This window comes from Saccopteryx leptura, chromosome 4 (genome assembly GCF_036850995.1).
Source record: "Saccopteryx leptura isolate mSacLep1 chromosome 4, mSacLep1_pri_phased_curated, whole genome shotgun sequence".
In the NCBI taxonomy this organism is placed as follows: Eukaryota; Metazoa; Chordata; class Mammalia; order Chiroptera; family Emballonuridae; genus Saccopteryx; species Saccopteryx leptura.
The window spans coordinates 215914288-215931378 of NC_089506.1; the positions used below are offsets into that span (position 1 = coordinate 215914288).

The 17091-nt window shown below is 55.0% G+C and overlaps 1 protein-coding gene across 3 annotated transcripts in view; it reads left to right on the forward strand.

Annotated features, from left to right (window-relative positions):
- KATNIP (katanin interacting protein) overlaps positions 1-17091 on the forward strand; it is a 198132-nt gene that overhangs the window by 48812 nt on the left and 132229 nt on the right. For all 3 annotated transcript variants that reach the window (XM_066383111.1, XM_066383112.1, XM_066383113.1), the window contains exon 3: positions 13837-13913. In XM_066383111.1, the coding sequence (XP_066239208.1) occupies positions 13837-13913 (77 nt within the window). The remainder of the gene's footprint in view (positions 1-13836; positions 13914-17091) is intronic.

The following is a 17091-nucleotide window of genomic DNA, read 5'->3' on the forward strand; positions in this document are numbered from 1 at the left end:
TCTTAACCCACATTCAGAGAGGACCCAGGCTCCTTTCGGGGCTGGAAGAGACTCCCACCCTCTTCCTTTCCTCCTCTGCACAAATGAAGTGCCGTCTCTCCTGCAGCCTGCATGCCTGGCTTCTTCCCTGTCAGCCAGTTTCTATTCCGAGACTTCACCAGCTTGAAGTCATCCCGTTTTGACAAACACACCAGCGGAGACATGGAAACGCCATTTGTATTAGTGCAGACCGACTTTTCTCTCACGGGCCTCTTACTCTGCTGCCAGCCTCCTGGCATTCTCTGCCTGCCACCTGTGATGACATGCTCAAGAGCTGGTGCCCGGGCCAGGATGCGATTGTCACCAGCCGGTGCCTGTTCGGAGGGTGTGACAGCAGCCCCTCCCCAGAGACAGACCCAGCTGCGCTCCCGAGACACAGGTTAGCTCAGCCACTTCCTGCGTGGGAAAAGGAAAGTTGCATCCTTAAAAACGTTATGTCACTTTTCTTTGCATGAACTTCAGGTGGGTATTAGCTTTGTCGCATGAAGTGCCTCGGGATTAGCTGGGGGAGTTGGGACTAGGGAACTGTGAGTTCAGATTTTGTGCCATCGTCATGAAGATTTCTCATCAGCACCATCGTAGTTGCTCACTCTTACTGAGACGTGTTATGAACCAGACAGCGGTCTAGTGAGCATTTTATGTTTATAAGGTGGAGGCTTTTAATCATCATTCCACCTTTTTGCATTTTTTAAATTGATATAAAATTTACACAACATAAAACTTACCATTTTAAAGTGTATCATCAGCTTGACCTGTGGTGGCGCAGTGGATAAAGCGTGGACCTGGAACGCTGAGGTCTCGGGTTTGAAACCCTGGGCTTGCCTGGTCAAGGCACATACAGGAAGCATCTATTATGAGTTGATGCTTCCCGCTCCTCCTCCCCTCCTCTAAAAATAAGATTAAAAAAAATTTAAGTGTATAATCAAGCAGTATTTAAGCCAAGTGAGAAGCCTTTTGTCTCTGGTCTCTTTCACTTAGGAAGATGCTGCCACGGGCCATCCAGAGCACAGCAGGTGTCAGGCCTTTGTTCCCTTTTATGACCAAAGACTGTTCTGTTGTATGGACACACCACTCCCTGGCTAGCCGTTCGTCCATCCGTGGACGGTTGGCTTGCTTCCACTTTTTGACTATTAGGAATGCTGGCTATTAGAATACAGCTGGACTTCACACTAGTTGGACAGCTGAGGGAACTTGGGCACGGGTATCATCTTCCACTCACTCAGCGAGACAGGATTTTTGCCCAGGCCCCTGGCTCTGTAGCTGAACCCTGCCCATCTCCCTCAGCTGTTGAATGAAGACCCAGGAATTGAGGGCCTGTGTCACATACATCCATGGCAACCAGATTTCCGAATTTAAAATTAGGGTCTATGGTCTGAGGAATCCATTGTACTTTCGGGACTTGGGTCTGTCCAGTTTGGATTCAGGACCACTGTGCATAGTGCCCGCCGAGTCAGGATTGTCCATTCAGTTCAAAGTGCGTGTATCAATGGCCTTTGATGTAGCAAGACTCAACCTGCCCTAGGAGCTCATGGTCGGGGATGAAAGGTGTGTGGCCCTGGGTCCCCAGGAAGCAGGCTCTGGGCCGGACACATCTGTGCAGCAGGTTAATGGGGGAGGGCTCAGAGGAACAGCATCTGTGAGGGGTGGGGAGGCAAGACTGGGCGGAGAGAGGAGCTGAATTGCCATTCAGGAAGGAGGAGCTGAACTGCCATTCAGGAGGGAGGAGCCGAACTGCCATTCAGGAGGGAGGAGCCGAACTGCCATTCAGGACGGAGGAGCTGAACTGCCATTCAGGAGGGAGGAGCCGAACTGCCATTCAGGTGGGAGGAGCCGGACTGCCATTCAGGACGGAGGAGCTGAACTGGCCATTCAGGAGGGAGGAGCCGAACTGCCATTCAGGACGGAGGAGCTGAACTGGCCATTCAGGAGGGAGGAGCCGAACTGCCATTCAGGACGGAGGAGCTGAACTGGCCATTCAGGAGGGAGGAGCCGAACTGCCATTCAGGAGGGAGGAGCCGAACTGCCATTCAGGACGGAGGAGCTGAACTGGCCATTCAGGAGGGAGGAGCCGAACTGCCATTCAGGAGGGAGGAGCCGAACTGCCATTCAGGTGGGAGGAGCCGAACTGCCATTCAGGACAGAGGAGCTGAACTGGCCATTCAGGAGGGAGGAGCCGAACTGCCATTCAGGACGGAGGAGCTGAACTGGCCATTCAGGAGGGAGGAGCCGAACTGCCATTCAGGAGGGAGGAGCCGAACTGCCATTCAGGTGGGAGGAGCCGAACTGCCATTCAGGCTGTGCTGATCCCACAGGGGGCTCTGTGTTTCCAGCTGAGGCAAGAAGCCTGGGTCTTTGGCATCAACCAGTATCAGAAAGCAGGCATGACCTGGGCAAAACAGGCTTCCCAGTAGGGGCACAGCTCTGTGCTGCCAGCCACTACCGCACTGGCAGCTGGGGTGTGAATGAGTGACCGGGGCACAGTCAGCATCCACGACACTCGCCAGGCCCGTGTCCGTGCGGCTCTGATAGACGCCCCTCCAGAGCGTGGTCTGTGACAGTGCTCAGGGAGGGAGGTGCCACCCAGTGTGGGGCGGGGCGAGCCGGAAAGGAGGGGCCTCTTAACAATGTCATGAAGCCTTGAACCCCAAACCTGTACATCCAGCTGTCAGCCATGAGCTGCTCCCTGAGGGGCCTCAAAGTCTCAACACAACTGCCGCAAACCAGACTCAGCTCTGCTTCCGCCGCAGCCGCCACCCCTCCGAGAATGGCACCGCCGACTGTCCGGAAGCTACAGAGTCACCCTCAGTACCTCTCCTCCTTCACCTCCTCTTACCTAGTCCTGTGCCTGCGCCTTCAGCCGATCCTCTCCCTGCCTCCTCCATGTTGCTGACACCTCTTGTCTGAACTCTGTGGTGGCCGCCTGCACCCCAGCACCCGCTCTGGGCCACCTCCAGCCTCTATCCCAGCATCCACCCTCTCCCCCGTAACCCAAAGGGGCTTCCTACTGGGCTGCGGTAAGGGTAGACTCCCTGCTGCGGTCCTTGTGGCCTTGGTGGTCTGGCCCGCTCAGCCCCGGGTCACCCGCCGCTCCCTCTGCTCCCCTCTGTCCCTCCTTTTCCCTCCTACTCTCTGCTCACACACTCCCCCCCCCCGTGTCCCCAGATGAACTTGTTCGATAGGAGGTGCTCTGCAAACCCGAAAGAAGGTAAGAAGGAAAGGAGAGGGAAATGGAGGAGCGAGGAGAGGAAGGGGTCGCAGTCCCACATGGTCAGTGTCACTGAGGGTCAGGGTGCGAGAGAACCACCGTGAACCATCTCCTTCCTGTGCCTGGATCTGTGTGACCTCACACAGCAAGAATTTGACTAGAGTGTGTGAGAGAACATTGAATGTGGGGCCCCTGAACCCCACAGAATTGCCCTGGGCTTGTGCACGAGATTTCACTCCCTACCTCGGGTTTCCCTGCCACTCAGCACCTGTCATTGGCGCAAAGGGGCTCAGACCTCGTCTGGCTTAAAGCGGGCTGGCATGTCAGAAGCCAGTTAGTTCCCTCTGGCTATCCTCTGGGAGCAGCCAGCATGCCCTGACCACTCTCCATCCCAGCCCCCAGACAGGCTCCCCAGGGTCCTCTTGCGTTGTACTTTTCGTACAGACTGTTCCGGGCCTGGATGCCCTTCCAGCCCCTCCCCTGCCCTCCCCCACCCACCCAGTGTGCGCCTTTACAGCTCAGCACCAAGTCCTCTTCTCCGCAGAGCCTCCAATCCCCGACTGATGCCAGAAACCCGTGCACTGTGTCACCACCCCCAGCACAGCCACTTCCTCTTGGTGGCACCTGCCCCATGGCACTGGAACAATCGTCTTTCAGTGGCCTCCTTGCTAAGTTCCCTGAGAACAGGGATCTTGTTCTCCTGCCTTCCTTTCCTTCCTTTCCTCCTTGCTTGTTCCTTTCCACAAATACTTTGTCAGCTTCCTGTGTGTGCCAGGCGCTAGCCGGCTGGGACACCCAGCGGTGGGAGTTAGCGCCTGCCCAGCCCTCATGGGCCTGGCATCCAGGTGGGGACCCACAAACACTTTCCAAGAGCGAGAAGTGCTGCCTCTTGGAGGAGGCCAAGGAGGCCTGGGCCGTCGGGAGAGGCCCCAGGAAGGGCCACACAGGCCCACCAGCCAGGAGGAAACTTTCTGGGCAGGGGAGAGAGCAGGTGCCCAGCCCTGAGGAGGAAGGGACTTGGCTTCTCTGAGAACCAGCCAGAAGGGCTGTTGGGCCAGGGGGCCTGTGTGTGTGTGTGTGTGTAAAGAGGTCGGAGGGTGGTGGAGCCAGATTACATTTTTCTCAGTCTGTCTCTGGCCCTTAGCTCAGCGCCCAACCTATAGGAGAAGCTCAGGACATGTTTGTGGAATGAAGAGCAAGGGACCCCTGGGTGCCTGCCCCTGAGGGGTGGGGGCCAGGCCACCCAGCTTGTCCTGGTGATGGATGCGCTCTGTGGGCGGTTCTCTCCCTTAGGGGGAAATGTTCTCTGGTGAAGGCAGGGGCTGGAGGCAGAGAGTGGAGGAGATAAAATTCCACCCAGGTGCCTCTCCCCTCCCAGCAGGCCCAGTGTCTGGCTCTGCGGGGCCAAGGCCCAGACAGGTGACGGCAGCCCTAAATCACATTAGCACCATCCTTAGGCGTCGGGGGCTGTTCGTGCTGCAGACGTGCTTCTAGGCCCTCGCGGGCCTGAGGCCGCCCCGGGCTCCCAGGGAGCAGGGCCGAGAGGTGTGGACGTGGTCGGCCTCGGCCCACCCTGACTCACTTAAAACCTGGTGAGATGATGTCCGGTCTGCTCAGACCCCTCCAACAGCTTCCTAGCTTCCTTACAGAGTCTCCACCATGGCCACCACCCTGTGTCCCACCCCATGCCCCCTGTCCCCCGCCTTCCTGCCACCTTTGTCCAGATTCCCACGGGGTTCTTTCCTTCACTTCCTTCAGCCCATTTTCTTGCCTTCTCTGACCCGGGCTACAACAGCACCTTGTCCTCCCCACACTTCCTCTTCTAGTCTCCGTGGCACATAGCGCTGGCTGAAATACTGCTAATTACTTGTTGTTTTTTATCGCCTGTCTCCTTTCATTGGGAGGTGAGCGCCATGATAGCAGAGACTGTAATGAGTACACGTGTGTCTCCAGAATAGGTGTTCAGTAACTACTGAGAGGACGGACAGATTTGTAAAATGCGGCCAGCGCTGCCCCTGGCAGGGCTGCGTGGATGTGGACGTGGGAGTGCTGGGCCGATTCCCGGAGTGTGGGCTGCGTGGACGTGGACGCGGGAGTGCTGGGCCGATTCCCGGAGTGTGGGCTGCGTGGACGTGGACGCGGGAGTGCTGGGCCGATTCCCGGAGTGCGGGCTGCGTGGACGTGGACGCGGGAGTGCTGGGCCGATTCCCGGAGTGTGGGCTGCGTGGACGCGGGAGTGCTGGGCCGATTCCCGGAGTGTGGGCTGCGTGGACGTGGACACAGGAGTGCTGGGCCGATTCCCGGAGTGTGGGCTGCGTGGACGCGGACACAGGAGTGCTGGGCCGATTCCCGGAGTGTGGGCTGCGTGGACGCGGACGCGGGAGTGCTGGCACTGATTTCCTGGAGTGTGGGCTGCGTGCCTCCCCAGCCCTGTCCTGTCCCAGGCAGTAAACGTGTGCTGTTTCAGTCGGCCCGAATTTACGGCTGCCTTCTAGTTCTGTCAAGTGATAATGATTTTCCATTTATGGCATTAGTATACATTTTCCTGTTAAAGTAAACTCATTTAAGATTTTAAAAAGAGAAAGATCTATATTTGGCAGCCTAAAAGTCAGTTTATGATACACATTGCACAAGAAAACTTTTCTGAGAATCCAAAGCCGTGTTAATTATTTTTAAGGCACGTGTGGAGAATGGTTTTTCAGACAGCTGTGTAAGAAAAACATTTTCTAAAGATGCAGCCGACTGCGTAGGCGAGTTCAGGAGGGAACCCTCAATCGGGATCTGCACCCCTACCCTACAGACCCTGACACTAAACAGTATAACATCGCACAGTCTGTATCGGTACCAGGAGAGGATGGTATGGTACCAGCAGAGTAGGTTAGTAACAAGTGTAAGTCTAAGGTGTTTGAGAAGTTAACGGAGCTCTTCCTTGGCTTACCCACCTGGGTGTGCAGGGCGGATGGTCTCGTTACCACATGCCCAGGTTGTGAGGAGCTCAGGTCTTTGCTGCAGGGTTCTGTGTTGTTTCATTCCCCCGCTCAGGGGTAGGACCAGCCGTCACTCTAGGTCCTCGATTGCTTGGCTTCTGTTTGCTATCTAGGCATACCGGCTGCAGATTATTGGCTGCTCCTGTTTTGGGGATAGGAGTACATCTGATATGTCAGCAAAAGCAGTAAAGAGCCAGCTCAGAACTATACTCTTTCATTCAGCTAGTTACTATGCATTGAAGACATGACACAGCACTGGGACACAGGGAACAGACCCACTGGGAGAGCAGAGGGGTCGACACTGGGGGAGGGTTTTGAAGGAAGAATAGGAGTTTTTTACTATAGGATACATTTGGATCAGCTCTTACTGTGGGTGTAGAGCCGTCATGGAGAGTATTCATTAAGGTATCATTTTAGTTCTCTACGAAGTGCTTCTCTGAGCCCGAGCTGGTGGCATAGACTGTGGATTCAGACAGTCTTGAGTATTAGCTCTATCCCTGGACCACTGAGAACTCACTCAGGGGTAAATCTCTCTCCCTCTCTCTCCCTCTTCCTCTCTCTCTCTCTCACACACACTCCTACACACACACACACACACACACACACACACACACACACACACAATTCAAACTGGTTTGAAGAAAAAAACAAATGTATTAACTCTTGTGATTAAAAAGGCAAAGATAGGTCTGACTTTAGGTGGTTAGACACGATGTAGTTAAGAGGCTGCAGCTTCTGTCTGGTCTGCCTCCCTCTGTCCTGAGTTCTGCTGCCTCTGTGTTGATGTTGCTCTTGGGCGGATCTCTCCTCTGTGTTGATGTCGCTCTTGGGCGGATCTCTCCTCTGTGTTGATGTCGCTCTTGGGCGGATCTCTCCTCTGTGTTGATGTCGCTCTTGGGCGGATCTCTCCTCTGTGTTGATGTCGCTCTTGGGCGGATCTCTCCTCTGTGTTGATGTTGCTCTTGGGCGGATCTCTCCTCTGTGTTGATGTCGCTCTTGGGCGGATCTCTCCTCTGTGTTGATGTCGCTCTTGGGCGGATCTCTCCTCTGTGTTGATGTCGCTCTTGGGCGGATCTCTCCTCTGTGTTGATGTCGCTCTTGGGCGGATCTCTCCTCTGTGTTGATGTCGCTCTTGGGCGGATCTCTCCTCTGTGTTGATGTCGCTCTTGGGCGGATCTCTCCTCTGTGTTGATGTCGCTCTTGGGCAGATCTCTCCGTGGGACATAGAAGGAAGTTCACAATGGGGACCCTGATCAGTTGATAAAAATGGCTTCCTTTGTGGCGGCTCTCGGATTCCATCGCTAGGCTCCTAGTGGCTCTCAGCTCATGTCAGCTAATCATTCTGGGGAAGAAGGATGGGAAGGTGTCCAGAAGAGTCAGCCAATCCCTGAGCTGAGTCTGCTGGCCTGGCTTGGGGCCCGTGCCTAGCCCTGAACCAGTCACGTGGCCAGGGAGACAGAAAGCCCTGATTGGCCAGGAGAGGTCATGTGCAGGCAGTATTATCTCCCCCCCCACACACACACACATACATGGATTGAGAGTGGAGGAGAGGTGGTTTCCCAAAGGAAAATTGAGGTGATGTCACCAGGAGAAAATGGATGATGCCGAGCTGACAAAAACAACACACATCGACTATCCACTGGGTGCCTTGTGGCGGCATGCAGCTTGTTCAGCTTCCAAAGCCTCGGTTTTCCTCTCTACAATGGGGCCAATGATCCTAGAGAGCATAGCGTTTTTTGTTTTTTTCTTTGTGACACTCACAATGAGACCCACAGAGCACGATAAATGTCAGTTGAGGCAGCCTGAAGAGCAGGCCCCAGGAATCTGGAGTGTTGTTCATTTTTTTTTTCTTTCATTTTTCCGAAGCTGGAAACGGGGAGGCAGTCAGACAGATTCCCGCATGCGCCCGACCGGGATCCACCCGGCATGCCCACCAGGGGGCGATGCTCTGCCCCTCTGGGGCGTTGCTCTGTTGCATCCAGAGCCATTCTAGCGCCTGAGGCAGAGGCCACAGAGCCATCCTCAGCGCCCGGGCCATCTTTGCTCCAGTGGAGCCTCGGCTGCGGGAGGGGAAGAGAGAGACAGAGAGGAAGGAGAGGGGGAGGGGTGGAGAGGCAGATGGGCGCTTCTCCTGTGTGCCCTGGCCGGGAATCGAACCCGGGACTCCTGCACGCCAGGCCGACGCTCTACCTCTGAGGCAACCGGCCAGGGCCGTGTTGTTCATTTATTACCCATAAATTGTCCCTCAGTTAAGATGTGACACTGTGCGGGCGGGGTGGGGAGGCAGAGTCACTCAGGTGTGCGGAAGGGCTCTGAACTCAGAAGTGCCCCCAGACACGGTGTTTCCACGGCTCGCTGGTAAAGCCTTTTGAAACGACTGTTCTCTGCTGGGACCCGACACCCGCAAGGTTAGGTCGAGACCCCGAGAGGTGACACGGAGATGTGAGACACGCGCACCCTGGAAGCCAGCACTCCTCCCAGCTGCTCCTCTGTGCCCGGCTCGACTCGGGCACTCACTGAGTCAGCCCTGTGGAGCGGAGTTCCAGTATTGGCCTCAGGAATACGCGCTTCCTGAAACACAGACTCTGTCGGGCTCCTTTAAACATAACTGATTCTTGGTGTTCTTTCCAATTCCATTATTCCCCCCAGAGAGCATTACTGGTACGGCCATTGGTAAAACTCTGCACCCTCTCAGGTCAGCACTGGGGACAGAGATGATGAGAATAGCAATAATGGCAGTGAGGCCTGGCTTCTGTGTCACCTCCAGACCCCTCAGACCCTTTGCTGTCCTTAACTAGCACCTCCTTGGAACACGTCACTCTACTCAAACCCAACTTCTGGCCATGAACTTCAGGCCCCCAAACCTTTGGCTGCATCGATCCTTCTGCCTGGAATGCCTGTCCCTTTTCTTGTCCCTCAGAAAACATTCCAACTCTAAAATCCCAGTTCAAATGTCTCCTTATTTAAGCAAATAATTCACTCAATGGGTAGTTAGTGAGCCCACTGTGAGCCAGGGACTGTCCTAGGGGCTTGGAATATACAAGCGATCAAATTCCAGACAGTTCCTGCCTTCATGGAATTGTCATTCTAGTGCTGGGGACAGCCCAAGTAAGGAAAGGCATTCTAAATAAGGTACAGTAGGTGTTAAGCTGATGGTGGTGGTGGTGGTGGGGAGGCACATTGGGAGGGGTGTGTGTGTGCACATACACAGCCTGAATTTTAAATGGGGCGGCCAGGGTGGACCTCCCTGAGGAGGGAAGAGCTGCAGCCTTAAAAGAGGTGACACATCTGGGTGTACAGCTGGAAGGATGGTGCTCCAGTCAGAAGGACTGTGACTTGAGGCTTGCTGGGTTTTGAGGGTGTTGGTCTGGTGTGGCGTGATGTGGCGTGGCGTGGCGGGGGGAGGGCCTGGTGGCTGCAGCTCCTGTGGAAGAGCATGATGAGACGTGCCTTCCACAAAGACCCCCAGGCTGTGGCAGAGAGCAGACTGCAGAGGTGAGGGCAGGAGCTGGAAGCCAGGGAGGGGGCCTGAGCACGGGTGGGCGGGGCAGGTGGGGAGAAGCGGGCAGCTGTGGGATATACCATCGTGTTCTCATGAAGCTGCTGGATTGAATGTGGAGTGGGAGGGTGATCAAGGCTTCCCAGATGACAGGGGTGGGGGTGGGGTGGGGGGGGGGGCAGCCGTGCCTCCCAGGGGGCCGCGCCAGTTCCCTCATTCAGGTCCTTGACATCACATTTTGTGCATTTTATTATAATCATCTGTTTGCGGTGTTTGGTCTTGAATCTGATGAACGTGATAGACTCTCTTCCCAGAAAAATGCCTTTGTGCATTATTCAATCAAACAGGTGTCCCCGGAACTCCCAGCAGGCCACCACTGATGTCAGGGAAGGAGGCCTGGGTGTGTGCCCGGCTGGATGCACACAGCAGGGGGTGCCAGTCACAGGCTGCTTGGGACTGGAAGGGGTCTGCATCCTGCAGAGCAGCTCCTGGTGGCTGAGTCAGACCTGCTGGCAAGTTGGTATCTGAATGTACTCGGGGTCAGAGCTTCTGTTGTGTCACAGCCTGGAGCTGAACGTTTCGTAAATGTTTGCTGCAAAAGGCTGATGATCAGTTTGACACTTTGCAAGGTTCTCACACCTTTATGGGTGCCTTAAGTGTTAATGCCTCCATTTTCTAGCCAGAGAGTGAAGTCAGGGTGCGGGCGAGCTCTCGGGGCTGGAGGCCGTGTCCGGTGTCTGGTGTCTGCCCAGGGCTGGCTGAGTGGTACTAAGTCACCCTCGGCAGTCGTCATCGCTGAGTTCCTCCGTGTGCTGAAGCGAAGACTGGGCCGAGGGCCGCGCTCCACATGCGTGTCCCCCCCCCCCTTTCCCACGGTTCCCCCCCCAGGACTGTAATCCTGCTGGGCTTATAAAGAACAAGAAAGAGAGTTTCCTAAATACTTTCCGTTTCTCCCGGTTAATCCTCGCAGCAGCCCTGTGTAGTAGCCCTTATTAATATTTCCTTTTGATGAGAAAACCGAGGCTCAGAGGAGGTTAGACGCAGAGATCAGGAGTGACCCCCAAGCCTCCAAATCCCCAGATAATAAGTGAGCAATCTATATAGTTAAATGTAGCAATTTAGCACTTAATCATACACTATTCCTCACTGTGTTGTATGTAATTTAATATAATTGCAGGGTTTCCGAGAGAGCAGAAGTGAATGAGATTGAGGATGTTGGGGTGGGGGTTTGGGGGGCTTCATGGAGAGTTTGGGAACTGAGCTGGGCCTTGGAGGGGATTTGGGTGGAGGCTGGAGTGGGTTGGAGTGGATTTCTGGGAAAAGGAACGGAATAGTTAAGGCATCGGGGTAGTATGGGCGGGGGAGGGGGTGAGGGTAGTGCTATTTAAATAATAGAACTCTGGAAATGTGCATGTAACTAATGTTCACTGAGAGCTTTCAAGGCACCAGGTACTGTGCTGACGCCTTCCCACTGACACGGGGTGCTGCCGCCTTCACCCGAGCGGCCCTTCACCCTCCCCGGGAAACCCGCCCAGACTGGACGGGTCCTGCCGTCCCCTCTGTTTCCCAGACCAGGAAGCTAAGGCCAGTGTTGCGCCTCGGAGCCAGGCTGGACTCCAAAGACGTGTTCTTCCCAGCTCAGGTGCAAAGGCATCTGTTAGAGGCGGGTGTATTGTGATGGTGGGGAATAAGAAGGACTAACCTAGGGCCCTGCTACTCGAAGTGTGGCCCACGGGCATGACCTGAGAATTTGTTAGAGAAACCTCCCCCACCCCCCACCCCCCACCCCCCACCCCAGACCTACTGAACCGGAGCCTGCATCTCAGCGTCATTTCCAGGTGATCTGTACGGGCATTAGCGTTTGAGAGGCACAGGCTGGTAGAAAGTTTGGCTGGGTATGTGCTTATGCCCCTCAAGTCTTCCTGGTGACGTCTCCTCCCTCGAAGGTGGATAAACGCAGCCCTGGAGAGTGGGAGATGAGGGCCCAGGACGGCCCACCACACGCCGGGATCTCTTTGAAGTCTCACGTTTCATCTAAAAATGCCGCAGAATGTTCCATTCCATACAGTAATACTTCAGTGGACATTTAAATATTTTTGTGAATGGCCTTGGAGGGGAGGATCCAAGTTCCTGGAAGATGCAGGAGCTGGGTTTCCTTGTATCTTAAATGGAGTGATGACAACCACTTCGAGGGCTGCTGTGAGGATCAAAGGAGAATCATGTCTATGGACATGCCGCACGAACCGCCTGCCTCGTACACACGCTGTTTTTCTGGAAGGAACCGGGCCTCCTCCCCAGACCCAGTGTCCTGCGAGGAGCTCTCCTTGGGCTTCAGCCCTGGACTGGGAGTGACACTCTGGGTTCCCCAGCCTGGGGACCCATTTCCTGGTGACTAGAAAGAGGAGGGAAGACAGAGGGAGGGAGACCCAGGAAGTGAGAGGGACCGAGACACCACAGTCAGCACCTGGGGCCAAAGGAGGTGGGGTGGCCGGAGAGACCCCGGCAGAGAGCTTGGAAGGAGGGGGGCTCCTTCGGAACTGCAGACCCTGCAGGCGAAGGGGGCTGGACGGGCCAGATGGGCAGTCAGCACTTCCCGAACGGGAGGTGACGAGGAAGGGAAGACCACTCTACTGGTTAAGGAGCTTTGGATCATCCTTGGGTAGGGTTCTTGGTAAGAATAATGGGGTTGACAGATTTTGGCAAGTCAAGAAAAGAACAATGAAGGTTCTTTTTTTCCCCTCCCTCTTCTCCTCATGTTAACTGTTTGGATTTTCACACAAATTGAGCTTTAATCCTGAATGCCTTACTTGCCATTTAAAACTTAATCCCTGTAATTTGTGACTAGAACCAAATGGATATTGTCTATTTAATCCATTCCTCAGCAAAAAGTTATTTAAGGAACATGGAAAATAGCTAAGCATTGTTTATATTGTGTTCCTGTTTTTGTTTAAAAGGATGTGTGTTTGTGTGTATATTTATAAATATGTATATATATGTATATTATAAACAAAGAAAAAGCAGCTAGAAGAATGTATATCAAATTATAATGGGGGTTTTACTAGTATAATATATACATATATCACTTTAAACATGTGTAGTTTCATTAATTATACCTGTAAAAATTATATGGTCATATTATGATTTTTAACATAATTCTTTGGGCTGCCAATGACAGAAACTCAGCTGAAACCTGTAAAGCAATACCTGAATTGTCTGGATACTTCTGCAGGCGTGGATGGGTTCAGGAGCTCAAATGATGTCATTAGGAATCTCTCCATCACTGGGCTCTGCTGTCTTCTCGACTGACTTCATTCGCAGGCAGTTCCAGTGCGCCTCAGCTTAGCACCACAGTGGGCAGAGAAGAGCTTTCCCCCAAGGGCATCAGCAAAGCTCCCGGCTGACTTTTACGGGCCCAGCTTGGGTCATGGCTTAACCCTAGACCAGTGAATCATTGTGGCTGAGGGAAGCACCATGTTGATTGGTTAGGCCAACGCCAAGGTCATGTGACCAAAGAGTAGAACAAAAGAACTTTCTAGGGCATCTGTGGAAGCCAGTGAACTGAAAGAGGGGCTTGAGTGGTTCTTCAAAGGAAATCCAGAGCTCTGTTGCCCAAAACGCAGGTACAAAACCCGAATGCCTGCTCTAAAGGGGACTTCGCTCTCTGGGTCGTGTAATGACTGAGTTGTTTATATGTAGTAAGCATGCGTTCCTCTTGCAGGGGCAAGAGAAAAATGAGATCTGCTCTTGGACAGCTGATTTGGTTTGCACCTGGTTATAACAACTGAGGAAAATAATAATGAATAGGAGAAGAGAGTGAAGCCCAAATCTTGTCCTAGCCCTTGATTTTATAGAACGTGGGCGGGATGGACAGTGGAGCTGGGAATTGATCCTCCCCTCATTGTGGATCGTTAGCTGTGTGTGTTCATGACACACTGGGGCATGGGGCCGTCTCCTGGGCCCTGAGCTCCAGGGTGACACGCCCGGGGAGCCCAGCCTGCGTCACCGTCAGCCTCGGCCCCCACCTCCATGCTGTGTGTCCCTCGCTCAGGCCTTAGCAAACGCTTCCCTGCTTTCCGATATCACACAGCTCTGTTTCTTCATTTCAGGGTTACACTAAGGACATGGTGACAGACTTTGATGAGAAACATGATGAGTATTTAATATTGCTTCAGCAGAGGAACCGGTAAGTTCGTCTTACCGCTCGCCGGCAGCCCTTCACGTTAGCCAAATAAAAACCCTGTTTGGATTTGTTAACAGCACGCAGGTTTCGGTTCACACAGGGACGGGATGCAGTCCCCTCCATGCGCAGAGGGCTGGGAATATTATCTGCAGAGCCAGCTCCTCTTTATTCGCTGTTTTAATTGCATCTTTTGATTGAGCTGTAGCAAAGTGTTCGAGGTGCACGTACCGCCTCTCACCTCCCCGTTTCTGCTCTGGGAGAAGGTGGGCTTGTCCTGAAAAGCTAGACTTTGGCGGGGCCTGTGCATCAGTCCCCCGACTAGCCCGGGCTGTGCTTTTCCAGGCCGTGCCGCTCCTCTGAAATCTGAGCCTGTAATCAAACCTCGTTATGTAAAGGTGGAGTCATTTTACATTCGTGTTTGAAGTTGGTCCCTATGCCATTTTAAAGTTAAGTTACTGTGGATTTGGACTCTGGAGTGCTGGTTCTTGAAAAAGCCAGGAGGAGATGAATGTCGTGTTCAGTGACTGCTGTCAAAACAGTGTGGTCTGGTTTGAAAGCAGCCTCTCCTGTCCTCGGTGCTGAGAGACGGCGGGGCTGCAGAAACTCCCCTTCCGTTCCCGGTGCTCTGTCTCTGGTCCCGGGACCTTGCAGTAAGCCAGGTTTGCAAGCTCAGCTGCTAGGAGGGGCCAGGCAGTAAGCGCAGCCGGCTCAGTGGGGAGGAGGGGCACTGGAATTTTCACTTGCAAGTCGCTGGGTGGTGGTTTGTGGGAACACAGGCCCAGGGGTCCATGTCCTCCACGGTTGCCAGAGCAGCTGGCAATCTGGGTTTGTGCTATGAAGCCTCCTGTGTCCTAAAACTTTGTAGTGGATTCACATGAAAGAGTAAAACAAACGGGAGAACACTGCAGGCCCCTAAAACGGACCTGCGGGAGGGGAGGGCGTGGGTGCTGATCTGGGCCTTTTGTATTACGGAATGAGCGGGGGGTCTCCCAGGCCAGATATCCAGGGGTTGCCGTCCTGAACATGGATTCAGCCCTCCTCTGCCTGCTTGTGCCCTGGGGCCCTGGTGGCCTGTTGCCCGGGACACGTTTTTATGTGCAAGACAGCCCCGCGTGCTGTAGGAGTTCAGTGTGCCTGCCCACTGGCCCCTTGACTGACTTAAACTAAGACCTCCCCAGCATCGAGGACAACAGCACCCGCCTGCATTTCCAGGTGCCCCCCCCCCCAGCAGAGAACCTCCGGTAGCTGACTCTCGGGACCAGCCGGAAACGCCGCCTCTGCCGGAGGGCGCCACCCTCCACCCAGGGGCGGCCTCCAGCCGGGATGGGGGAAGGCTGGTGCTGGTGGGCCCCACGCGAGGGCTCTTCCTTTTATTTCACCATCACGGATGCCACAGAGCAGATTGATTTTCATTCCGTCCCTGGCAGAGTGGACGGAGACCCCCGAACACCTGGCGGATCATTTCATCAAACACATGCGACTTCTCTGGGAAGACAGTGTCACGTGAGCAAGTTGCTTCTGATTAACCGGAGGGTCAGGGAGCGCGCGGTCAAGGAGACGCCGGCCGATGTGGCACAGAGGAGAATGCCCAACGACAAGGTCGCAGCACAAGGGCAATTAAAAACTGTATCAAAGCTGGGTGCCCATAAAATTTGGGGGATCCGTTGCCACCAAGAGGGAGCTGCCTTGATGACAGGAAATCAGAAGGTTGGGCTAAAAAGAAACACCTCCAAGTGGAGACACAGGTGGAAGGGGCGTGCGCTGGAACCGTCAGCAGGTGCCGCTTTAAAGGCGCCTTTCGTGGAGCGCCCGCCGTGTGCCCGGGGCCTCGCCCCAGCATCGTTCTGTTGTACCCACGCACTTCCTGCGCCCTGCGGCAGAGACGGTTGCTGTGCCCGTTTCACAGGGAAGGAGAGGCCCAGAGCAGCGTGCAGCCCGGAGCGGTGGCGCTGGGCTGCACTTCCTCAGCGATGTTCTGTTCGACATCGTCATCGATAATCGAGAGGAGAGAGACCCGCCTGGATAGCCAGGGGCTCTCCGTTCATTCCGGAGGGGTCCGCAGGGATCAGCTGCAGTTTGTGTGGAGAGCCAGCTCCCTGACCCGGTAGGAAAGCAGCCTCTGAGCGCTGCCCTGAGCCTAGAGGGAGGTGACAGCCCAGCCGCCGTCTGGTCGCCCTGTGGCCTGAGAAGGGCGTGCAATCATGGGGGCGAGTGCTCGGGAGAAACCTGCCCGGACACAGCTGCCCGCGTGCTGCTGGGTGACACTCATTCAGGGGGAGCTCACGAGAGCCTCCTCGGCGCCCGGCTTTGCCACCGTCCTCGCTTTAATGGCAAACGCGCCTTCCCCCTGAGCTCTCATCCAGACACTCCTTGAACGCCTGGTGCTTAGGGAGCCCCCGTCCGTTGACCAGCTGACCCTTCGGGTGACTGAGGTCCGGAGAAGCCACATGGCTGGTCCACAGTCATGCAGCAGCCTCGGCACTTAGGGACTGGAGAGTCTGGTCCCGAACCCGGTCACAGTGCGTGCACGAGAAGTGCCTGCCCGCTCTCTGAGCTTGGCCGGCTGAGTCCTCTCCCCAGCTGGGTCCCTGCGTGTGCCCCGGCCACCCAGCCGTCAAGCGGGTCCCGTGCCCGTCACATCCTCAGGCCCCGTCTGCTCTAACTCCCGACATCTCCACCTCTTCTGTACAAAAGAGCTCTCTGCACCAGTGACCCAGAGGTCACTGCCGATGCAGAGGAAGTGGCGCCCGTGCTGCCCGCTAGCTGCGCGGCGGCTGTGAGGACGCACCGGCCTTCTGTCCTTGCTGGACCTGGGGCCCCTGGGGCCGCTGGTTCCAGAAGTCCGTCTCCAGAGCGCTCCTCTCGGATCCTCGTGCTCAGCATGGCCCTCCATTCCGGGGCTCAGATTCCGACAGGTGGGCAGGGGAGACAGGGTCTCCTAGACCCCATGCTGTCCTGTGAAGAGCTGCCTCGGAGAGACCGGAGTGTGACGGGGAGCCGGGCCAGCTCTGCCTTCCACAGGGCAGGACTCAGCCTGGATCTTCTGAGTCCCCTCCACCCAGGGCAGCTTTTCAGGCCAAGTAGGCTATCAATTTATTTTAAGAAACAGCCCTTTTCTATGATGCCACGTGAATATTACTGATGTGCTCAGCTGCAGCAGAGGGGTTCCTTTAGCGATTCC